The sequence below is a fragment of the Bemisia tabaci genome, chromosome 2 (genome assembly GCF_918797505.1).
Source record: "Bemisia tabaci chromosome 2, PGI_BMITA_v3".
NCBI classification, from domain to species: Eukaryota; Metazoa; Arthropoda; class Insecta; order Hemiptera; family Aleyrodidae; genus Bemisia; species Bemisia tabaci.
In genome coordinates, this window is record NC_092794.1 from 914,003 (window position 1) to 939,906 (window position 25,904).

The 25,904-nt window shown below is 38.4% G+C and overlaps 1 protein-coding gene across 1 annotated transcript; it reads left to right on the forward strand.

Moving 5' to 3' along the window:
• Positions 1-1,264: 1,264 nt before the first annotated feature.
• Positions 1,265-25,524, forward strand: Tsp96F (Tetraspanin 96F). The gene is made up of 5 exons (XM_019043880.2): positions 1,265-1,540; positions 9,893-10,087; positions 16,443-16,616; positions 18,955-19,170; positions 24,281-25,524. The coding sequence occupies exons 1-5, from the start codon at positions 1,475-1,477 to the stop codon at positions 24,431-24,433; spliced, it is 804 nt and encodes a 267-aa protein (XP_018899425.1). The 5' UTR covers positions 1,265-1,474; the 3' UTR covers positions 24,434-25,524.
• Positions 25,525-25,904: the final 380 nt, after the last annotated feature.

Genomic DNA, 25,904 nt, shown 5'->3' on the forward strand with positions numbered 1-25,904 from the left:
TGAGCGAGAACCAATCAGAATTGGATTTTTTTTTAGGCCACTTTCAGCCGAACCAAAAGTGAGTTGTCTTAACTCTGGGTATAAAGGGACTCTACCTTTATAGACAGAGTATGGCGATTCGTATCTTTTTACTACAGGAAAACTGTTCCGCTTTTTGATTGGTCAACGAGTTTTTAGGCTTCATGATGCTCTTAGGGCCGTAAATAAACAAACAAGATGGCGGCTCACCGTAACATCGATGAGAAGCTAAATTTGACAAAAATTTCAATTATGCGGCAGTAACAATTTAAACGAGCATATCTACGAATAGCACACGAAAAACACATGAAAACATTGTTAAGGTGATTCGATGGACGCCATATTTTGTGTCAGAACGGCATGCGATATATCGCATCAATTGGTTCCATATTTTGAGCTACTCGTCATTTTTCTCCTATTTTGAGATCGCACTTCTGTTGTCAGGAGTCTAAAGCACTCACTTACCAATTTTAACAAGGAAATTCAACGTAATAAAGGCGTGGTTTTTTCAGAGAGAAAACATCGCATTCGATACTGATATCGAAACTGCACTCGAATGCGATATTTTCTCTCTAAAAAAACCACGCCTTTATTACGTTGAATTTCTTTGTTAAAATTGGTAAGTGAGTGCTTTAGACTCCTGACAACAAAATTGCGATCTCAAAATAGGAGAAAAATGACGAGTAGCTGAAAATATGGAACCAATTGATGCGATATATCGCATGCCGTTCTGACACAAAATATGGCGTCCATCGAATCACCTTAAATTGCCTTTCACCTTCATCACAGGTAGAGTCTCTAATCACAGGAGGATGTAAGATGTGCATAACCTCAATCTTACTTGCTGATAACGGCCATCTTGTTTGTTTATTTACGGCCCTAAGAGCATCGTGTCAGCCTATTCGCTCGCGACCAATGAAAAACCGGAACAGAAATGGCCATACTCTGTCTATAAAGGTACTCTAAACGAGCCCATCGGGTACATTCTTTAAACAATAATTTCACCCAGAAATATTAAACATAAGAATGATTGTGACTTCCTTGCAAATTCTCAGTAAAAATTAACGCAGAATACGATCTCTCATAATTCCGTTTGGAAATTGTATGAGCCGCGCGCCGGCCGCGGCATCGGGTACACTTCGGGTACATTTCAAATCGCGCGGTAAAAGCCCGTACCCTCTGCACGTCACACATCTTCAAGATGGCAGCCAAAATCGAGATGTGGACTCCGACGGACTCTCATCATAGAATAACTCTCATGTCCGGGCGTATGTGTAGTGTAATGTGTAATCATGTTTATTGTTTATTCTGTCCTGTGTCTGCCTGGTGATGTGCATGAGTGTATGTCCAACGAGTTACGTTTGCGTTCGTAGATATTCAACGTATCTTCGCAGTATCATATCAATCCTCTGAATCCAAACATTTCTGCAACTGGGCGTTCTCAAGTTGCTTCAAAATGGGCTTAACAGGATGTTATGCCATCATGAAATTTTTGGTGTTCCTTATGAACCTCCTGTTTTGGGTAAGGTCCTCTTCTATCTCTGATCTGTTTTACCAGTAGTTTTCCTGCTAAGTCCTTATGAGAGCTACTACCCTGAACCCAGTACATGTTCATCAGTAAACTGGATCGCTTTCAGCAAAAAGGAACCAGCGCAACTACAGTGTAGTAATATTGTTACTTCTCTATAATTTGAAAAGAAAAACCCCGGAATAGCAAATTTGTTTTGCTTCCCATCAAAAAATTGTCCATATTAAAGGAGAATAATCGTGTAAATTTTAGCATCGTACTTGCACAGAGTATTTTCAAGAGGAAAGAGGAACACACACTGATTGTGGTGGACGCACAGGTCGTAAGACAGTAAGTATGTTGGAGTTTTTTTTGGGCCCTTGTGCGATAAAAATGAGATGTTTCAGCTCTATGCTGAATTCTTAAAGCTTGTTTGCAAAATTAAAAAGAAAAAAAAACTCCAACATACAGAAAAGAAGAAGTTATCGACACAATTTTGAAAACACTGCAATAGCGCTGGTGCCTCTTTGCTGAATACGATCCAAATGCATGTCAACAGAAAGGAAAGTTAGAGCAGACTTCAGGACCAGGGTGTCTACAGGTCTGGAAAATTGGGAATAGTCAGGAAATTTCATAAGGTCGGGGAAAAGTCAGGGAATTGTATGAAAAAGATTGAACATTTTTTCTCAGGAGTCCGTTTTGTAGCAGTGAACGTACGTTTTGCAAAGCAGTCGCTGTAGCTTTCGCGGTACAGTGAGCCTAAAACTTGGGGTAACTGTGTGTGTTCCTGTTTCGTTAGCAAGTGAAGAAGAAATTGTCATCTTGCGTTTGCGCAGTAGAGGGAAGAAAGGAAAGCTGGTCGTTATTCTGTCATATTGTACCTTCCTACGTCATCAATGTTTACATGATGTTGTTGTCCTAGTTGTTGTTGAGGCCTAGACCGGCATCTGATGTCCATCTTAGTTCTGTTCTTTGGCTTTGGTTTATGTTCCCCCATCAGGCCTGGATTCCCATATAGGGTAGAGGGGGCAGCTGCCCCCAGCAGCAAATTCCGAGTTCTAAGGAGGGGGGTCGGAACAGAGACCACAAAATTGCCACCAACAGCAGCATGAAATTCCAGTGTGAGAGCATGCATGATTCATTGGACAAAAGGGCGCCAATTATTGCAGCCATTGCATAGCATAAGCCTCAGTTCTGGTGGCATAGATGACAAAGTAAAATCATGCAAAAATACGCTGCAAAAGTGTGAAAATTAAGTAAGGTCTTGATTTTTGAAAATTTTGTAGTTGTACAGGGCTCGTTTTGCTTCACTGGGCAGTTTAAATTTTAAAAATTTTTGGAGGAGGGCCCCTGCACCCACTGCACCGGCGAAAGTCCCCCCCCCCCCCCAACCGCAGTCACGTTTCACATACCTAAGTCGGGCACAACGGGAATATTTCCGTTGCTGATAGTGGTACATATACAGGGTGATCCAAAAGTCCCTTCCACCCCCTCTGACTTTTTACCTAATTGAGGTAAAGATTCGAAACTTGGGGGATATTCCTAGGTTAAAAGGAGCTACTTTTCGGTCCCCCTAAAATTTTCAGGAGGGCCCCCCTTGGGGAGCAACGGCCCCCAACTTTTAATTTTCAAATAGGAAGACCCCGTTTGTGATAGCTCGTTCGAAAGAGCATAAAAAAAGAAAACTTTTCGCGCAAACCCGAAGTCAATATCTCAAACCGTTTCAAAATTGCGGCCGGTTAAAGTTCAAAATGGCCGAAAATTCACACCGGTCATTTGTCGATGGATTTGCCTAAAACTTGGAATTTGAGAATATTTAGGCATAAGATAAACAAATTTGAACTTAGATTTCCAAAAAAATCAATTTTTGGTAATTTTGAACTTTAACCGGCGGCCGTTTTGGATGTTTTGGTTTTTTTGAAAATCTAACGTCAAATTCGTTTTTCTCATGTCAAAATACGCCTACATACCGATTTTAATCCATCGACAAATAACCGGTGTGAATTTTCGGCCATTTTGAACTTTAACCGGCCGCCATTTTGAAACGGTTTGGGGTATTGACTTCGGGTTTGCGCGAAAAGTTTTCTTTATTTATGCTCTTTCGAACGAGCTACCACAAACGGAGTCTTCCCGTTTGAAAATTAAAAGTTGGGGGCCGTTGCCCCCCAAGGGGGGCCCTCCTGAAAATTTTAGGGGGGCCAAAAAGTAGCTCCCTTTGACCTAGGAATATCCCCCAAGTTTCAAATCTTTACCTCAATTAGGTAAAAAGTTAGAGGAGGTGGAAGGGACTTTTGGATCACCCTGTATAAATACGGGCCATTTTACCATGAGCCAAATTTCCCCCATCACATTGCTCAAGTAACTTTATCTGTCCTGCTGTGTAAGTAGTAATTTGTGTCAGTGGGTGCACCCACCCACATCATTGACAAAATTGAAGGTGCCAAAAATTACCGGATGCCGGATCATAAATATTTAAACAAATTGTCACCTGGTCCTTAGTTGGTTAAACTTAACCAGAGGACCAAATAAAAGTGCCTCTCATTGGTTGGTGGAGAACTTGGTAGTCAGTTGTAAGTTCCGCCCACCTGTTAAGCTTATGGTTCAGCTCTTATTTTTTGGTTTGTAAAGATCAGGGCTGCCCACAAAATCGAATTGATTGTGAGCCTCAATCCGGTTCAGGGGTTAACCATCTCAGTTTTTTTTTTTACCATGTTTCAAATAGCCAATCGGCTAATCCCACGCTTAATACCCAAGCACCAGGAAATCATCGTCAGAGACCATCCAAATCAGGTCACCTGGCCAAGAAGGAAACCCAGGACCTCGTGGGCGGAGGGCCAGCACTACAACCATTACACCACAGGAGGCAAATAACTCACTGAGTGAGTTAAACTCATTATTCTGAGTGTTCAGAATAGTCATCAGATCATAAGTTTCAATGAGGAATTGCAATTTCAGATGACTGAATGATCAAGTAATACAGGACAAAAAGAGGTTCACTTCTTCTTATCATTTACAGTGAAATTAATGTAAAAAAATTGTTCAAGTCAGAGAATTTTGATCATTTTGGTTAGGGAAAACCTGGAAAAGCCAGGGAATTTTTTTCTCCAAGTCTGTTGACACCCAGATGACAACGATGTGGTCTCAGCTGTGAAATGAGTCAGTCAGGACCGTTTACAGTTGCATCATGTTGATGAAATACATTTTGGGCAGTGTGGCTACTCTCACCTGTATAATAGCTGCATTGTTCTAGCAGCACTGGGCAACATTGAGTTTGTCACCGTCGAGCAAAGAAAAATGTTTGCATTGGCTCTTCAGAACTTTAGGAGTTTCTGCTTCTCTTGACTGGTCTCTTTATTTTATGGCAAGAGTCTGAAATTTGTTGTCCCCAGCGGATCAATACGGAAACTGCAGGAATGTGCATGTTCATACTGTGCATACTACTAAGCCAGGGTCTGCTGTGGCATATACACCTTTAATTTTTGGCAATGCTCTAAATCGGCCTATCGTGGGTGCAGATCCACCCTGGAAAAAGTACTTAATATTATTGCACCTCCATCACCTAGGAGGTCCCCTCACCAAGGGCTTATGCTACACCTTGACCTCATTCTGTCAAACACTTCCGAGCTATTTATGTCTCTGATGAATGCTCTGCCGATTCTGATATCATGAGACTTGTTTTGATCGTTGGATATTGTTATTGCAAAGGAAGAAGAATTTTTTGAAATATTGTAAAATAATACTTATATATTTAGAAAGTTATAGAAACCTATGATGATGTTTTTTTTTGTTTTTCAAAGCATGAAGCAGGTAAGAAAAGTTAGTGCACATTTAAAGGTTTCTTGTTACTGTCAAAGTTAGATTTTTGAATATTATTGCATTAGAATAGAGTACCTGTATAGGGAGAGTACAGACAGATCTGAAACTCCGAAAATCCATCAGGCCTTCACCGATGCCTCCGCGAATAAAGTTAGGGCCCAAAAGGGCAGCCAACCTATGAATCTCAATTATCCAGAGGGATTTACTGATACTATTGTGACGAATCGTCCTTTATTAAGAACGTGTTTGACTCAGTTTTTGCATGAATTTACTCAATTTCGCGGAAGAACGCTCATTTCTGTACATTCTTGGCCATCTTGGTTAGAATTGGAATCTGCAGACTGGCAGTGAAATTTTGTGCGTTAGAAGTTGGTTAGAAGGGTGGCTGCACCTTTGGGCCCTAAGCCCTCCATGAACCGATCTGTCGGTACTCTCCCTATACAGGTACTCTACATTAGAAGAAAGAAAAGAGAATGATGTGTGCCACCTTACATTGGGAAACTGTCCTTTAAGGTTTGATAAAAATATTCATGAGTTTAGTTGTATTCTATCTGTTTGTATTAATAGAAAATTTAGGATTTAGTGTTTTTTTATTTTAAAAAAAATACAAGTTTTGATAAATTGGAACAAATAATTTTATTATTTAGATAAATAATTTCTGACAACGTTTTTTTCCAACAACACAACCAATTCAGAAGTTTCGTTTAAGGTGATTCGTCAAGCTCAAAAGAAGTGGTCGAACTGGCATGCGATATATCGCATCTTTTAGGTCAAAAATCTCGGCAGATTTTGAATTTTCAGTAAAGAAAAGGACGATAGCCCCTGCGCATGAGCCTAAAGAATCATTCTATACCTTAAAATCGGCAAAATTCAGAGAAATGAAAGCAGGTTAGTGTTTGGAAAAAAACCTCGCATTCGATTCAGCTATCGATTTCGGTATCGAATGCCAGGTTTTTTTCCAAACACTATCCTGTTTTCATTTCTCTGAATTTTGCCGATTTTTGGGTTTAGAATGATTCTTCAGGCTCATGCGCAGGGGCTATCGTCCTTTTTTTTGCTGAAAATTCAAAATCTGCCGAGATTTTTGACCTAAAAGATGCGATATATCGCATGCCAGTTCGACCACGTCACTTGAGCTTGACGAATCACCTTAAGGGTTAACGTTTCTTTTCATGTAATTTTGCTTTAAAAAAAAAAACAAAAAAAAAGCATAAAGCTGACAAAATAAAAAAAGAAATTTTAACACTATAATTATGAGATCGGATTCATAAGCGCATAAAAAGGAATACAAAATTTAATGAAAAATGACTCTTAAAGTAAAGTTCAATATTAGTAAGGAGTGAAGCAATGATTTAATAACTGAGTAACATGTTGTACTTTTCAACCCTGTTATTAATACGAATAAATAACCGTATGTATCGTCAGAATTTGGAAGTATTGGACAAAACTATTTTTAAGACATTTGTTACTATGAAATTTTTACAGTTTTTAATATGAAATTTATTTTGTTGAGTCTGCAAATAAGATAAAATTCATTATAAATCTAAACAATTTTTTGCACAATTTTCAATGATTTACGCTATTTTGTAAATATCATGAATACAAAGCATGCCGCAAAAAAACCAAGACAATTGTTGAACTTGCTATTAGCAAGTGGTGATAATTTTTTAAAAGAATAATATTGAAGGAAACATATTCATATTACCCATCTGGGTTGAGACAGTAAAATAAAGAGTAATAATAAAGTATAATAAAGTAAATAAAGAGGGTTTCTCACTGAAATGAATGGCAGTTATTTTTTACTCCTGCTGTAATGGAAATTATAGGTTGACTAAATCCTGTAATTTTGAAATTAATAAGAACAATTTTACAGATATCTAATAGTCTGATAAAATTGTGCCACTCAAAAAGAGAAACTTATTTTCATTAATTTTTCGAATCAAGTTAATTTCAACTCTTTAGTCCAATACAAAAGGGATGAGTTTGTACAAAGTCTAACCAGTCACAGTGAGAGAACCACAGCCAACGCTGCGTCAACATCCAGAATGTTGATTAAAGTCCGTAAAAGCTATTGCTCTTTGGTTTCATAAAAATATGAGAGACTAATACGATAAAAAATGGTTGCCGTGAAACTGGAAAAATTGGCTGTCATCAGTTTCATAACCAGAAATGCATATAGATGGAAATTGAAAAAAAAAATGTATATATCAAAATTTGATCTATGAATGGCAACTATCAAATGTAGATGACTAACAGTTGTTCTAAGTCTCTAAATAAGAAGATATGTGCTGTTCTTAAGAAGGAGCAGCACCAGCTGTACTAGCTTTCTGATGAAGAAATGGAAGTACGCCAGATTAAAGGTAGACATTCTAGTATGGCTAAATGATTGGATTTCGATCTCTGTTTAACTGCTTTTTAAAACATAAGAGCTTACAATATTATCAGAATTTACATAAAAACCATAAGAAAAATAAATTCATTATTTCCTGTTATATAGTCAGGTTTTTTTTTTTGGTCGACAACAGTTTCGATAGAGACAAAGGTCTCCACTCTCAACCGTTATATCCAGTTCTTCTTGGTGTGAAAAATTCATCTCTCCTTTCATTACAATTTGTAGTTTCTTGTCTTCTTTGTTATGCTCGATATGGAAATTATCTATTTCACAAGTAATACCATTCTGCAAATAAATAATGTAGATGAATTATTTTCCATGTTTCTAGATGAACTTTGTAATAAAAGAATTTTTTGAATCCATTACAAATGAAATTATGTAAGTGAATCTTTGGCTAGTTTTATCATTATTAGTCACGTTTAATCGTAAATAGCATAATTTCATTCCGTGGTTTTACCTTCATTCAAATTACCGTGGATGATTTAAGTCATATTTAGATGTCGCAGAATTTTTCCGATAAATCAATTCTGAAAATCCTTTGTAGGTACTCTAGTAATATCGTAATTGTAATCGTTCATGAAGAAAAACATGCTTTGCGAATAATACAGCATTGATGAAAGGTATGTAAGCATGTAAAAAGAAAAAAAATCTGATATCTCAAAACGGGAAATCATATCTCATCTATGCCTTGATCAAGGTCGGCATTCTATAGTGTATCGTTTGTAGCGCTGATCCTATGATCAGGAGGTCCGATTCCCAGACAGATACCCTGAGTACCTTACCTGAGCATTACTTGCGGCTGATTGGTAACTAGGATCTTAGGGGGGAATGGAACTTTAACCTAATGCGGGAATTATTTCCTTGGGGATTTCCGTGGCAAACAAGGAAGAAAAAAAGAAAGGCAACCAAAATTTTCTTTTACGAAACTATTGAGCCGCTTTTTTGCTGCTCTTCCAAATTGATCCCAAAAATTATACAAATATAGGCAAAGAGAGTTGCTTGCTAAGTGGCAAATACCCCTCTCAAGTATTAGCGATGTCATACATAGTGATTCAGAGAATACTATGATTCAAACATGGTATTCTCCTTCAAGACTCAACGGAAAAAGTAGTGAATTAGGATTCAACAGTTCTGTAATGTAAAAAATAATCGGCTTTACTTATCAGTTAAAACTAAAAAATCTTGACATGGCTCGTCAGTAGATATGCGGCTGAACAAGTTACGTTTATTCTTAAACTAGCCGTGATAGCGAGCTGTCACGCCTGGCCCAGGAGAGCCCCTGGATCCCATTGAAGGTGTAATTTGTCACCATATGTTCAATATATAAGTTATTTTGAAATCACGAACGGGCTTATGGAATTAATTTATTTAGATTATAAATACTTAAATCGCAAATGGGTCAGTTGCGCTGGTCACAAAATCGTGTTTTGATGCTTGATCATTGTTGTAGATTAACGGAAAATAATAAGATCTGTTGTTGAAGTTTCGCGTTGTGCCCTCATAATCACTGATCAAAAGAAAGAGGAAGAAACCAAGGGTGTCACTACCACAGTAAATGACATCCAACAGCCCGTTTTTTCGAAGCGTGGTATCTCAGTTAATATTGAACGTAAGAAGTTGCTGGTTGGATAGATCTTATTATGTTTAACTAATCTACAAGAATCAAACACCGAAACACGATTCTGTGACCAGCGTAACTGACCCATATCTATTGGTTGAAAGAGTCCCATCGCAAGACCATGTAGAGGGAAAAGCGTGAAGTAAAATGGTGAATCGTGGCACTAAATTAGTAATGATTATGAATTTCGGAACTAAACACTCTTAGGAAAGCTCCCTCTGTTTACACAAATTACCATTTCAGAAAGGAAACTATATGTATTCTTAAGGAATGGAAGCCATTGCAAAGGTGTACCCTCTGATCTAGAAATACAGTTTGACAATGGTGCTCAGTGTAGTATTTTACTTATCAGATGGGCCTCAGCCTTTGATACTCATGAAGATTTCATCGAGTTCAGACAGGGAAGTCAAATCTGGAGGGTATCGTTCCGATCCATCTTCTCCGAAGCATCAAACAGAGACAAAGCTGCATGCTTTGACTTGTTAATTCATGATAAAAACTAATGATTCCTATTTATTATATTATTTTTTTTTTTGTCCAGGTTCTAGGCTTACTTCTCATCGGGCTTGCGGTTTGGATGCTAACTGATCCGATATTCAATGTGGGTATGACTCAAGACTCGAGTGATTACTACACAGGTATCAGCCTGTTATTAGTAGTTGGAACACTTCTATTTCTCACTGGATTCCTTGGTTGTTGCGGGGCCCACAAGGAAAATCAGTGTATGCTTGTCATGGTATGTTTTCCTGTCCTAACTTCAACTCCAACTAAACATCCTAATTCAACAGAAATTTGGAATTTTAACTGCTGTTGATCCTCTAAGGTCTATGTCAGTATTTATGGGTTCGCTAAAAAGTCAGTCAATTTTACTCAACCATGAAAAGACATTCCAGCCATCGAACCCTCAATTCTTCTGTTTCATCAAAACTATTAAACAGCTATCGAATGGCTCCAATTGCATGCATGCTTTGTATCGGCGGAGTGTAAACTTTGCACTACCAAAGCAATTTGATGCCATAAGCATTGAAGAAATCGGAAAAAGTCAGTAACTTTTCTCACCAAAATTCTTCAAAAGTCAGGGTATTCTGAAACGTTCTGCCTGACGAACTGCTCGTCAACAGATTACAAACTGATTCGAAGGTTTGTGCTTCTTAGGGATAAGTTCCTCCAATATTTTTAAACAATATTGGTGGAGAGTTATGAGTAGGTTTTCTTATCTAATGCTGATGTATACCTGATTTGGAGTGCAGTATTGACACAAGCTGTCTATTCTAGATCTTGAATTGATGCAATTTTATTTCTCATAACTATCTTGTGATCTTATTCACTGAAATACTGCAAGTGATGAACTTTCAAACGTAAACCGTCAATTTTGTACTCTGTATTCCAAGAAAGCACTTATTAATTTTGAGTAGTTAGCCCAGCATAGAAGTAGTTTTACCCTATAAAAACTCTTTTAGTCACATTTTAAAGCCAGCAAAAACATGAGAAAAAAAATTGTGCTACTTCACTGCAGGAAGAAATTTTAAAAAGTTTTGAAATAACTGCTGCATCCGGATTCTGTGAAATGTTCCAATCACACACTTCATAAAAAATCTGATAAGAGACCTATCATAACCTTGTCTTTTCATTTGCATTTATGAATAACTGCATTTTGAATTGTACAGTATAAAAAGATTATATATAAAGTTGAAAGATGACTGATGTATGCCGCATAGGAATATTTTCCTGAATTTAGAGTTTTCAAAACAAACTGGAGCCACCAAATTAATGGATAAAAATACTTCGAAGTACTTATAGTTCTCTGAAGAAAGGCAACTAATTTCTCTAATTTGCCTAAGGAAGATGGAAAGAAATCTCATTTTCCATGGATGAATAAAGTTTTGAAGGTTCATGGTACATACATATGGAATAATGTGACTAAAATCTTTCCAGGTGTGACTTATTCTAGCAAGATCCTCAAAATAAGTAAAGACTTTATAGTCTAAGAGCTAGCTGCACTTTTGGCGCCACTACTCCGGCACGCTTGAAAGTTTGCAGAGACATAGTTCTGACCTCCCTAGCAACGGATTGGGCAATATCAGACCTCAAAAATGGTGCATCTGGCCGCTGCGGCCCCCCCCCCCCCCACCCGAAAAAACGGAAAAGAGGGTGCAATGAAATCGCACGGAAAAGCCACTTTTCGGCTCCCGAAAAATTCTTTGACGTTGTTCACTAACCTTTATATTGTACGCACATATAGTTTGGGTACATGTTAACTTAGTTCTATTCTGGTAGACGAATTCGAGTTTATGCGGTTGATCGGCACACCCTGAAAATTGCCCTTCCGTGCGATGAAATCGAAGAAAAAAGCCACTCTTTGGCTCCCGGAAAGTGCTTTGACGTTGTTCACTAACCTTTAACAGTAACCTTTAATAGTTTGGGTACATGTTAACTTAATTTTAGCCCGGCAGACGAATTCTAGTCCATGTGGCTGATCCGCAGACCCCGAAAATGGCTCTTTCTTGTGATGAAAACGAACAAAAAAGTTCTCTTTTGGCTCCTGAAAAATGCATTGACGTTGCTTCCTAGCCTTTATATCGCACACACGTATAGTTTGGATACATGTGAACTTAGTTTTAGCCCGGCAGACGAATTTAAGTTCATCGGCAGACCTCGAAATTGGCTCTGCAAGCAGTAAAAATTTAAGATTACTGTGCGACCTCTCCATGGTGCATGGACTTCACGCACTCACCCCCTCAAAAACAGGTGCATCGGATCCACAGGTAGTGGAGCCCACGCATCAAATTAGAGAGAGACAGAAAAAATGTGGTGAGTTGGGCCTAGCGCGCAGGGTAAACGAATACGCCTTTCATTACGTTGCCGCAAAACATTCAACTTCGGAACCTTTCCGGCAACTGCAGAATAATGTGCATCGCAAAGGAAGCAAAAAAGGAGAATGATAACAGTGAAGCCTCATTTTTGTAGGATGGAAAGTTAATCAATGGCCGCATTTCATAGTCATACAGGGTGGCCCAGACCTACCGTGCCAGGCCTTTTTTTCGGTTAATTTGGGTCGCACGAAGTCCAGGATCGCGGGGATGAATAGGGAAACGACCCCAAGAAATCCGAATTTCATGGTCCCTGAGCCCCCCTGGCGTCCCTTGGGGGGTGAAAGGGGGGTCCGCACTTCAAAAGTCAGGGTTAATGTCAAAATTTTGAAATTATTTCATCGGAATCAGAACGTACGGAAATTTTTAACTTGAATCGACACCAAGAAATCCAAAATCGGCCCATCCAGGTCCAAAATACCGACCCCTAAAGGTGGGGGACAGAGCTACCTTTAAGAAAAATCAAGTTCGTTAAATTGACGTGGAGACTCGGAAAAAATGTGTATTCATGGGTAATCGACCCCAAGGAATCCAAATTTGAGGGTCCCATTGTCCTCAGACACTTTTCTGATGGGGCACAGGGGGTCTCTGAACTTTTAAATTTAACCGGTGTGGAGGTTACCCCTGTGCCCCATCAGAAAAGTGTCTGAGGACAATGGGACCCTCAAATTTGGATTCCTTGGGGTCGATTACCCATTAATACACATTTTTTCCGAGTCTCCACGTCAACTTCACGAACTTGATTTTTTTTGAAAGGGGGCTCTGTCCCCCACCTTTAGGGGTCGGTATTTTGGACCTGGATGGGCCAATTTTGGATTTCTGGGTGCCGATTCAGGTTAAAAATTTCCGTCCGTTCTGATTCCGATGAAATAATTTCAAAATTTTGACATTAACCTTGACTTTTGAAGTACGGACCCCCCTTTTACCCCCCAAGGGACGCCAGGGGGGCTCTGGGACCATGAAATTCGGATTCCTTGGGGTCGTTTCCCCATTTATCCCCGCAATCCTGGACTTCGTGCGACCCAAATTAACCGAAAAAAAGGCCTGGTACGGTAGGTCTGGGCCACCCTGTATAATCGCGCATTTCAGCAATTTTACGCATTACAGTCGATATTAGGTTGGTCTATAATTTTGAGTTTTCGGAAATTTAAAGTGCGGAACCCTCAATTGGTTCTGTTTAAAGAGAAAATATCGCGAAAAAATACAATTGGGGAAAACAAATTTTTTAACGCACCCCTAGGAGCCTGAAGTTGCGAGAGTTACGCGCAGCTACGCGTTTTCCCGTCTTTTCGCGAGTTTTCCCCCCTTTAATATGTTTCTACGGCTTTGGGAGTAATACACTTATTTGAGCACATTACAAGAAAAATAACCCAATTTACCTATCTCTGCACGGCTTGCCTGAACGAGTTTAAATTTTTTGATGAGTCAAAAGCAGAAACTCCTCAGATTCTTGAAGCAGAGTGTGTATAGAATCATTTAAGCCATAAAAATAAAACAATTCTGTTCAGCTGCTGGAAAACAAAGTTGATATAATGTATTTTAGAGCTAAAATAGGCAAATTTGAATTACCGGCATAAAATTCCGTTACATTATTCGAAAAAAGTTCCCTTGATAGTTATACTGTCTAAGTTTCTTTTATATGGTTGTTTAAAGTACACGAGCTTAAACACTGATAACACCGATTTTAGGCATAATGGTAAATTTTTGCTTCCTAAAACTACCCCTTAGAACTAAAAATTACTCTTTTCCATGGAGCTCTCCAAAAAATTACTGGCTCTCAAAAAACGAAATCCTATAATTTATTAGCCATCTTGGGCTGAAAGACTGATGTCCTTGTTTCCTTGTACTAGGCGAAAATAAAAGCGGTTCGGGGTTTGTATTTGCTTTATGTCATGTACTTACACCTCTATCAGTTTGCGGTTCAGGTGGATGAAGTAATAATGTTTCAGTTAGCCTCTCAATGTAATCTAAGCCTTATTTTTTGACATCAAAGATAATGGAACACTCTTTCAATTAAAAAACTGCGAAGTACGTTCAGAGATTATATGAAGATCTTTCAGAAAAAAATTTATATTTCCAAATCTGTGATCCAAAATTAATTCATGTAATCGAGGGTTAATTTTTTAATCTTACTTATAAGGCAGATATTTTTCTGATTGTTGACATGGTGATCATCGACACCATGCAACGTTACCGTTTTGATTATAGGTTGCAATTTTATTACAGTGTGCAGTGTACCTAGTGCCCGCTAGGAGCAAACGAGGGAAGGAAGAGACGGTTTTTTTCTGTTTCCTTTTTTTTTCTCTGGTATCCCATCGAGAAAATCTGATCGAATGATCTGAAAATTTCCCCTGCGAACTACTAGGAGCGAGGGCCCCACGGCCTACGCACCACTTTTTTTCTGTCTCTCTCTAATTTGGTGCGTGGGCTCCACGACCCAAACCGGAGTCCAAATCCAATGCACCTGTCTTTGAGGGGGGTGAGTGCGTGGAGTCTATGCACCCTGGAGAGGTCGCACGGCAATCTTAAATTTTTATTGTTTGCGGAGTCAATTTCGACGTCTGCCGATCCACCAGATGAACTTGAATTCGTCTACCGGGCTAAAACTAAGTTGATATGTATCCAAACTATACGTGTGTACGATATAAAGGCTAGGAAGCAACGTCAATGCACTTTTCAAGAGCCAAAAGAGGACTTTTTTGTTCGATTTCATCACAAGAAAGAGCCATTTTCGGGGTCTGCAGATCAGCTGCATGGATTAGAATTCGTCTGCCGGGCTAAAATTAAGTTGACATGTACCCAAACCTTACCTGCGTACAATATAACGGTTAGTGAACAACGTCAAAACACTTTCCAGGAGCCGAAAAGTGGCTCTTCCGTGCGATTTCATTGCACGCTTTTTCCGTTTTTCGGGGGGCGCAGCGGCCAGATGCACCACTTTTGAGGTCTGATATTGCCCAATCCGTTACTAGAAAGGCCAGAACTATGTCCCTGCAAAGTTCCAAGCGTGCCGGAGTAGTGGCGCCAAAAGTGCAGCTGGCTCTTAGACTAGATCAGAATAACTTAAAAGATTCGACAGCAGGAGGCCGATAAAAAGTAATAAGGAAATAGGTATTGTTTTTCTTGGATTTAAATAATTCATGTCCCTTCCATTTCGTCTGTATCTTAGTGGCTCAATGAAAGTTTGACTCTAAAGTACTGCTACATATCTTAGTTCCAAGGTAGTAGAGCTACTCTGGCGGTCAGTTTGATTACCACTATTTACGAACAGTTAGCTATTTGACACATATTTTTTATTTAGACTGGTAGATGCTGATTTTTCCATCTTCTTATGAAATTGATAATTCTATCATGAGCTTGTCGGTTTCATACCTCCAAATTAGCTAAGCTACCAATTCTCTTTATTCGATCGCTTATATCAAGTTCAGTTCAAAATTCAAGAATTTAAGGAGATTATTTTTCACTGAAAACTATGAATTTAAAATCTGCCGAGTTATTTTCAGGAAAATTAGCAGGTACTACCCAAGACTTTTTCAAGCCACTAGCCATAAGAACGTTTAATAATCGAGAGTTGAGCTTTAGTGACGATGTGTAATATGTTTTTCTTTGTGCTTTTGCTCTAAACTAATGTAATTTGGAGAACAACATTTTATACATTCAGTAAGCAGAATAGTCATTTTTAATCATACACCGTAGTCGTTTGTAAGAATGAGAAGAGGAATTAGAAAAAAGACCATGGAAAGGAATGAGTATTTATATTTTACAATCTGTAATTTACTGATTCTATCATTATTTACGCACGGCATTATGTCATGTCGGCATAACTCCTCGGAACTTTAGTTTAAGAAAGGAACAAGTTGCAGGTAATTCTGTACCTGTGACAGGCGGCATGTCAACATTGATAGAAAGAAATAAAGCACCCCTAAAAAGCACCAGCCGCCTAAAAATGCACTGATTGGTTTGTTCTTAAGGTGCTGTGTCGAGCGTGGGTTGTTTGGCACAGGAGCCCATAGATTTTAAAGTTCAAGGAAACCTCTCCCAACTTAATTAATCATTAAGACCAAATTTCGTGAGACATGCTGATGAATCGGAAATACTTGACGATTTAGGTCATGCCTAGCACTCTATATAAGTCACTTCATTTGCCATAAGTCAATAGGAAAAATGCCTTGTTTGGCATGCAATATTGGTCTGGAATCAAACGCAACTATTTTATTTCAGTTTGTTTGTCTGCTGATTGTAATTGTGGTGGCTCAAATATCTGCTGGCTGGTGGGCATATTGCAACAGTGAACAGCTGGAAAAACTTGTCCGCAAAAGCATTGAATCAACTGTTCAAAATGAATATGGATTGAACCCCCGGCACACAAAAACTTTTGATATCATCCAGCGAGATGTAAGTATCTGTTATTTCTCCAAAAGTGACTTAGCATCTGTTCTAATTATCTAGTTTAGCCATTTTCTTTTAAGACATCCTGGATCTTTTCTTTGAGGAGTCTGCCATCTCTCTAAAAGGCGTGTTTCGAGGGTAGCCGGTAGTGGAATGGCCATTAGATATTATAGTTTGGTAATTTGTCACCAGCAAACCAAAAAGTCAGGGCGGACAGGGTTCTTCGCTGGAGTAAAAGAAATCAGTCTAAAGAAAGCACTCTGGTCGCTGATTAACGCTGGTCTTCAGGGTCGGGGGCTGAGTCACCAGGTTGACTTCCTGATACAAAAAAATTTAATGTTAAAAAAATCGAAAACATGAGCCTCACTACTAATTAGATTCAAGGGAGAGGTCGAAAAATTTACGGAAGTGGACCTTTTTTGTAGAGCTTGAAAGGTATATGTCTTTTCCAAGAAGTTTACAGAAGTAGTATCGGGTAAAGGGATCCATAGAATTGACAGGGTTTTAATAATTTTAACAAAGAAAAATGACCATAGATTAGAAAACCCTAGAGGGAGTAATTCTTCAATGGACTATCGAAATATCAGCGTCCCAAACAGATGACTGTGCACAATAATTTCGATCTGCAAAAAATCGTGAAGAAACATTAATAACTCAGAGGCTATCAACACTCACAAGATCAGAATGAACATAACAGAACGAGGGCTAAGGTTGTTCTTATTTTTTAAATTTTCGAATTCGAAAGATGGTCTTAAAAGTTGATGTGTGGATAGATAAGAGGCTTCTTGCAAGGAAATAAATTAAAAGTCATTTCGGCACATTTGAAATTTCTTCAAGTCTTTGGACTGTTTAAACGCGGGCTTGTCTAGAATTTTGGCTACAAATGTAAGCAATAAATCACCATATTATCTACTCACTACGCACTTTCAAGATATCAGATAAAAACCACAAGGTTTAGTGACCCATTGTTTTTGTTGAGGCACATGGGACCAATGCAGGATGGGTTGGAGATAAAAAACAAAATAAGAAAACTAAGGGTTCACAGTAATATTACCAATATTACCTGATTGGCACGGTGTTTTGCGGCTTTTGTATTGCCACTACGACCAAATTGACGATATTTTCGGACTTTAGAGCCGTAACTCGGCGTTTTCCACGGGGAAACAGTGTTATTTTACCTAAAAACCTCAAATTTCAACCTGTGTCACTTGAGTCGTTTGAGCACTGGATAAAAATTGTTTTTAATTTTTTTCCTTGCACGAGGCCTCTAATCTATCCACACATCAACTTTTAAGACCAGCATCTCCTTTGAATTCGTAAATTTAAAATATCAGAAACACCCTAGTGAGGGCATGGGGTCACGTTGTTGAGAGTTTACAGAGTCAATGATGATGCCACTGTTAGAGTGGAGGATCACTATTTGGAAAACTGAACAAGGAAACAGAGTAGGTTTGAAGTCATCGCGATGGGGGATTGAAATGGAACAATAGCCAATCAGGTAATATTGGAAATATTACTGTGAATCTTTAATTTTTTATTTTATTTTATTTTTTTTATCTCCAACCCATCCTGCATTGGTACCATATGCCTCAACAAGAACAATGGGTCACCAAACCTTGTGGTTTTTATCTAATATTTTAAAAGTATGTAGTAAGTAGATTATGTGGTGATTTATTGCGTACTTTTGTAGCAAAAATCCCGGACAAGCCCGCAAAGAAGTTCAAGGACTTGAAGAAATTTGAAATGCGCTGAAATGGCAGGAAATAATGGAAGTGATTAACTACAGCAGTCAAGTCGCTATTTTTTCTCATTTTCCATTGATGCTTGTTAAAATATAACGTATTTCAATGTGAACCTGTTCCTTGTTACCTGCAGATAACAAGAATGAGTTTCGATTCTTTGATTCTAAAGTCATAGTTTCGACTTTCCAATTGTTTTCACATACGATGAGTAGGAAGACTTTTGACAAAAATCTTAGAAACCTGTGCTCACCTCTGACGGGTGCCAGATGACATCATTCGGTTCGGCGCGCGGAACCGGGGAGTCTTAAATTGGCGGAAAAGTTGCGCCTTTTGAACTATGTATTTCTCAATTTCTGAGTTACTTTTTCCCGTTTTTAATGTGCGCATCGTGTTCCACTTATCATTTACCTTCAGAAAAATGTATGTGCAAGTCAAAATTCGTTCATTGTATAGTGATCCATTCTTTGCTACAAACATAATGCATGAGGAGTTATCATTTTGTCTCCATTTTTTTTATTTTATACCATGTATCTGTACCTAGTTGATGCAGTATGGTAATTTCATTTCCGTTTTTTTAATGATTAGTTTATTATGTTCTTCAGTTGCGGTGCTGTGGTGCCAATGGACCGACAGATTGGGCTAACAGTAAATACCGTCATTCAAACGGCACGGAAGGAATAAACTTGGAAATTGGTTCAAAAGATGTGCTTTTCTCGATTCCTGCATCATGCTGCAGTCCTGAATTAAGTGTAGAAATGTGTGAGGCTGCCAGAAATAGTGTCGTTGTGTCTGGATATGCTCCGAGTATATTCAAAGAAGTAAGCTATTAATTTCAACTAACTATTAACATCTAACTGCTTATGGGTCAATAGTGCTGGTAACAGAATCGTGTTTTGATGCTTGATTCTTGTAGATTAGCTACATATTACAAGATCTGTCCAAACAGCAACTTCCTACGTTCAATATTAACAGAGATATCGCGCTTTGGAAAGTCGGGTTTTTGACGTCATCCACTGCGTCAGTGACACCCTTAATTTCTTCCTCCTTTGTTCGATCAGTGATGCAGAGGGCGGAACGCGAACCTTCAACGACACTAAACACTAGAAACAGACGGATTCGCGCTTCAAAGATCTTCTCATCAGGAGATAATGCTCTCGACGCATAGAGGTAAGGCGGACAGTCAGTTCACCTCAGTTTGTTTATGTTTAATGTCGTTGAAGTGCACTCCGCCCTCTGCATCACTGATTGAACGAAGGAGGGAAATACCAAGGGTGTCACTGAAGCGGTGGATGACATCAAAAACCTGACTTTTCAAAGCACGATATCTTCATCATTATGGAGCATAGGAAGTTGCTTTTTGGACAGATCTTATTATTTTTTGCTAATCTCCAAGAATCGAGCATCAAAACACGATTTTGTGACCATCCTAACTGACCCATTTTGAAGAGAAGTTTTGTGGTCCTTACAACAATACAATGTTAATCATTTTTTCTTTTCATTATTTTTTTTTTTACCATTATTATTTTTATTGCGTCTTTAACATATACAGCCCAAGGCCTGCTCTCTCGACTCCTCCCGGCGTTTCAACGCAGAGGAGAGTCAAACTTAAGTCTCCCTACAACCAACTCATTAAGAAAGCTAAAAATTTCAAAAATTGTTTCAAAGCTTAAAATTTAAAGAAGAAATTAAAATATTAGTTTGAGGCTAAAAATTCACAAATCTTAACAATCCTAAAATAAATTTATTCAAATGTAAAAAGTTAAACGTTAAAATATTTGATTTAAAATGGTTAAAAGTGGCTTTACTTCATAAACTCGTTTCAAAGCTATAAACTTACAAATTTCAACAATACTAAAATGAAAATATTAAAATGTTAAAAGTTATATGTTAAAAATCTTTGGTTTAAAATGGCTATAAGATTTAGTCATTTTAGCGGTGAAAGTCGGTGGACAATTCTGCAGCTTTCTAACAATGCTGCCTTTTGCAGTTGTTGATACAGCTCCTTCCTAAGACTGAGCTTTCGCAGGCTATCAAACAGTTTTTTTAGGAACTTCTCCCGTGGCTCCAAAAACAATAGGCACTATTATCACCTTGTTCAACTTCCACAGACCTTGTAATCATCAGAGACCTGACGCTTCGAGTCTTTATGCTGGATTCCTCGAGATTGCATGTATCCCAGGTACTTATACTGGTCATCTTCGAGCATGCCTTCAATTTTACCCTCATTCTCTGCAGGCTCGTACCCCTCATGAGCTGCCCATACTCCCTTGATAATACTGCTTATTTTGCCTTTGTTCAATTCAAATGTCATGTGGATGCCCCTGTTAAAAGATCCTACCGTATCAAGCATCAAGTGCAGGTCTTCTTTTCGACTAGCGAACAGTTTCAGGTCATCCGTGTACCACAAATGTGATGTACTGGAGTCTCTGCCAAAATTATATCCCACTTGAAGACTATTGAGCACCCTCTTCAACAGACCCAAGGCTAGGCAGAACCAAAGCGGACTCAAAGAGTCACCTTGGAAGATGCTGCGATATATATTAATCGTTCCTATTCTGAGCTGTCGGCTGGGTGTATTTATGACGAGCTCTGTTTTCCCACCGCCCCTGGCCTGTGCCAGGAATTGTATGAACCTTTGACTGATTCCATAAATTTCAAGGATCTCTAGCTACCAGGAGTGAGGGACGCTGTCAAATGCCTTTTGATAGTCAATGTAGGCAGAGAAAAGGGGGACCTTCCTATTGATGACAGATTTGGCAATGACTACATCGATTTTCAACTGCTCCTTGCACCCCCTTGAGCCCTTACGGCAACCTTTTTGCTCTTCGTTGAGCAAATCATTTCGTTCAAGATGTTTATAGATTTTCTCAGAGATCACGGACGTTAGGAGCTTGTACATTGTGAGAAGGCTCGTGATTGGCCGATACTTTACAGGATCATCTGATTAAAGCCTAGTTTTTGGTATGAGAAATGTGACACCTGTGGTTAAGAACGATGGCAGTTCTTCAGGGGACCGAAGAATCTTCTCAAAGCAACGGGCAAGCTGCGGATGAGCTGCCTTGAAAGATTTTAACCAGAAATTTTGCAGCTTGTCAGGCCCTGAGGCTTTCCAATTCAGCATCTTTTTCAAGGCCCTCTCAATATCAGCTTCGCTGATGCTTTGTTCAGTCATTTCTTCCTTGATTTTCACTGAAGATCTCACTTGCTCCAACCACTCCACGTTGTTGTTATGGCTTGCTCCAGACACCTTGCCAAAAGTCTGTGATTATTTCCATACTTGGCGTTTTATCTTGAAGAGGGTTCCCGTCTACATCTTTTGGTTGGAGACTCCTGTAAATTGCACCCTGACTCTTCTTGAATAAGCTATTTTGTTCCCGGCGTGAGTTACTTTTTTGATATCTCTTTAACTTCGATGCTTGCACCTGTAACTTTGCTTTAGAAGATCTAACACATCGGTTTTGGTGGGATTATCTTCGTTCTTGAGCTTTACCAGAATTCTTTTTCCCATCTTTGTGACTTTTTTGCTAGGTTGTGCTCTTAAACACTCAGTTAAAATGCGGATTTCTTCTCGGAAGTCTTTAATAGCTTTCCGTATTCTGGTTTCCCACCCTGGCCTACCTTTCACTGTCTCATGACCACTGCCTCCAGACGATCCATTAATTTTCTAATGATTGAGGTTCTGAGGTTTAAGGATTTGAGATGATTGATATTTATTATGATTATTATTATGAAATTATGTAGTTGACGTGGTTAAGTTAGTGTGTAAGTGGGGGGAAAAAATAGAAATGTGAGCATCAAAGGGAGAGAAAACTTTTATTTTAGTTCAAGGTATCCCAGTTCTTTCAAGTTTTTCTTTAATCTAATAATGGAATTACGCTTTCATGTCTCCCGCTTTAATGCTAAACTAAGGCCATTTTTGGCCCCAGCAGTGGAAAGTAAGAGCAAATAGCCTCATTAAATGATGGGTCTGTCGCCCGCAAGAGACATAACCAATCGAATATGTTTTCTCGGGGTAAATTTGCTCGGATATCACGTTGGGCACGTCAAAATAGTCTGAAACCTACTCCTCAGCGCGCAATCTGCGTCGTTTGTACCTTGCTTTCTCAAGTTTCCCGCGTCTGTGGGCAGTTTTCCTTTGTCACCGCCAACCAGGTTGGCAGAAGAGTTAAACAAACTAACCTGAACAAACCAACAATTTCACTAACTTTTTTCAAAGTATGATTTAAATCGAACTGCCTGCACAAGCAGTAAATTTGTAGAACCATGTTACAAAGCATGCAGCTTGCGCGTTCAGGAGTAGATTTTAGACTTTTTTTATGTGTCCAACGTGATTTCCCAGTGACTTTACTCCTTAAAATGCATTCAGTTGGCTGTATCGCTTGCGTGCAACAGACCCATTCCCCTGCCTTTCAGAGGCAAAACGAGTAGAACAGTTTTACGAGGAGGTATGAGCAGATCATGGTATTTGATTGGAAAAACCTCGTTATCAGACAACGAGGAATCTTCTTCAGACATGGGTACATGTTCTCTACCATACACCGGTTCCCTGGCAAATTGAGTTTTCCCTGAAAAAGCCCGTCTTTTGAAGAACATCTCATATTTTTAGAAAATTGGTGGGTAAAAGGAAAAAACTTTGATCTTATTCGGAATCCACATTAAAAATTACCTACTAAAGAATCCATCATATCCCAGATTTTTCAATTTTGTTTTTTTCATAGACCAGTGTAAGCTTTTCACAATAAAAACCTCCTACTATAGATAGAAGAGCAATATCAAAATAGTCGGGTATCAACTCCTTGGAGTTTTTTAGTTGCAGATCTCGTCATCAGACATGAAATGCTGACACAATTTGCATTGCATAGGGCATATTCTTTAACAATGGGGACTTTGCACCCAAGAGGGATAAAGAGGCTGTTGAGTCATTCTGATGTAACATTTCACAAGATAACTGATGGTGTGGTTAAAATTACTTAAAATACAGCATTAAAGCTGAAAAGCTAAATATAGTCAAAAATTCAAACGAAGGAATCTCATCTGCCCGCCTACATTTTGCTGCATCTGAATTTCTCTACAAGGATATTGTAAACATTACCTCTTTTTCGTGACATGCTTCCATATGTACTGGAAATTATCATACATTTTTAAGTTTCTAGGTATAGTCTTATCAACCAGAGAGTATGAAGAGCTTACAATTGCAAGAAAATTTGGTGGATACGCCCCAAAACCGTCCGAGCACTCCGTTTGAAAATTTTCCTCTATTTCCTTATGGGGAAACTTACGTATTTGTAAAGTGAAAGAACCTGTCATCAAAGTTGTGACACCACACAACGGCCAAACTCTGTCCTCACTTAATATTAGATTTTCCCACCAAATTTTTTTGAAATTTGAGGAGCTTTTTTGGGGTGTTTGGGGGGGGGGGGGGGGTTAAAAAATTCTAGGAAAAATGGTGCTCAGGATGATGGATAAAATTAGAAAATGAACCGAAGAAAAAAAATGCAACTTACCCATTGAATTACCTGTTGACCTCTCAAAGTACATGTAACCATTCTTTGAAGGTTTTACGTGAAATGTCCTAAAGTGTTGAAGGCATTGATATTTGCTGTTTGAAGTATTCAAAAAATGATGTCATTCATCCTAGGAGTGCATGTAATGTTATGTCACATATTCGTCTTTTTTGTGGTGCATGGAGAGCTATCAGTGAAGATTACACTTACCATTTACTGATGTGACTAAAGTGAGTATAGTGAAGTGCGTATGGTGCGCAGCAACGCGATAGATGATGACATTCCTCATGATTTTCGGCGGACAATATCTTAATATAGTAAGTGCTGTAAAAGGCAAAACTTGAGTCTGGAGATCTGCTTTAAAGATCTGATGCTCATATTTTTTCCCAATAACATTCAGTACATTGATTTTATTTCTTTCTAGGGATGCATGGATAAAATGCTTTCTGTTGCCCGGCAACACATGTTTATCATCATTGGGATAATTCTTGGAGTGGGTATTGTTGAATTCGTTGGAATAATTTTCTCACTTATTTTATGCTGTGCCATAAGAGCTGTAAACAGGTACAAGAACTAGTCCCACGTCCATCAAATGTCATCTGGATTTACGTTCTACAAAAGGTCTGTTGTCCAATTCTCTTTTATCTCTCGATTTCGTAATTTAAGTGACATAAGCTCTAGATAAATAAAAAATGAAAATATATGTTTATTATATGAGCATGTTGAAATGTCATCCTAACAATAACTATTTTTTCTACAGTCTTTTCACAAAAATTGTTGGTGTAAAGCTGCGATTTCCACCCTCTTACCTGGGTATGTATGGGCTAGCCCACAGTAAGCGAACGTCCTACCTCATGTATGAACGTTAAATTGGCACAGGAAACGTTTTCAATGGACCAAGTTTCGTTTAGACTTTTGGTGGGAAAAACAACCTGAACCAGATTGGGAATTTCTGAGTACAGGAATTGATCCTCTCAGTTCGAAAATGCCCCATCTCAGAAAAATGAAATTTTTCAGGAAACAAAAACAACTGCTTAACAGCCAGAGTAGAAGTGTTTCTACTCAAGGAAATGAATAACGTAAAAAACCTGAGTTAAGCCATTTTCGGACTGAGGGATTCAATTGTGACTGTCTCGAGCATGCAGGTTTTCCATTAACCAACCCAGCGGTTCAGCATGTTTGGCCTCTTAATTAAGATTCTACCGTATAGTGAAAGATAATCACTGCCATTTCACATGTAATGATCAATAAAGCTGACCTCTACAAAACTGGTGAAGTCAGTTCTGATGTCAATGCAAGATACAATTCTCTAATTATGCAAGATCTATAATGGAAATATAAGCCAGTGTATCAGCATGCCGAACAAGTTTTATAAATTTTTTACTCACGTTGACTGCCTCAGCATCTCATTGTGTAAAATATACTTTGGCTCTCCCTTTTTGTTTTACACGTAATCAATATCTATTTCAAGTGTTCTTTGTCAATAATTTATTTTTCTCCAGAAAAGTGTTCCTTGATTTGTATCCACGTGTGTATGTTTATTTTTTCACTTTTATATCTCTGATTTTATTTTACCAAATATTGTAGGATAGCGTAATCTTAGTTTTGATAATGTTCTTAAAATTGAATTTATTTATTTATTACTCAATACATCCTTTTTTATAAAGACTGGTGAAATTTGGATTTTTCATGTTTAAACATTGCCATCTATTAAAGATAAATTAAAGGGGCAAAATTTCATTTGTAGATTGTTATGAAGTTGAGCTGTCAAAAAATATTGTTAGGAAAGTGTCAGATGAAAATTGATTTGAAAACAGAATTCTTGAAACTTAAAATTCCGCCTAAAGTGGAACTTTAATCTGTATGGAACAGCTTTAAATACTCTCAGTCCTTTCTATCTTCAACCGTCCCTCTACTTACATCCTTTGTGTATTTAGGGGTCGTATTCTTAGTCCTTCTCTTTACATAAAGACTTCCTTAACCAGTGTAATTCTTATGACTTAAGTAGATCTTAACGTTTAAGGAACCATAGTCCAGACTAATTTTTT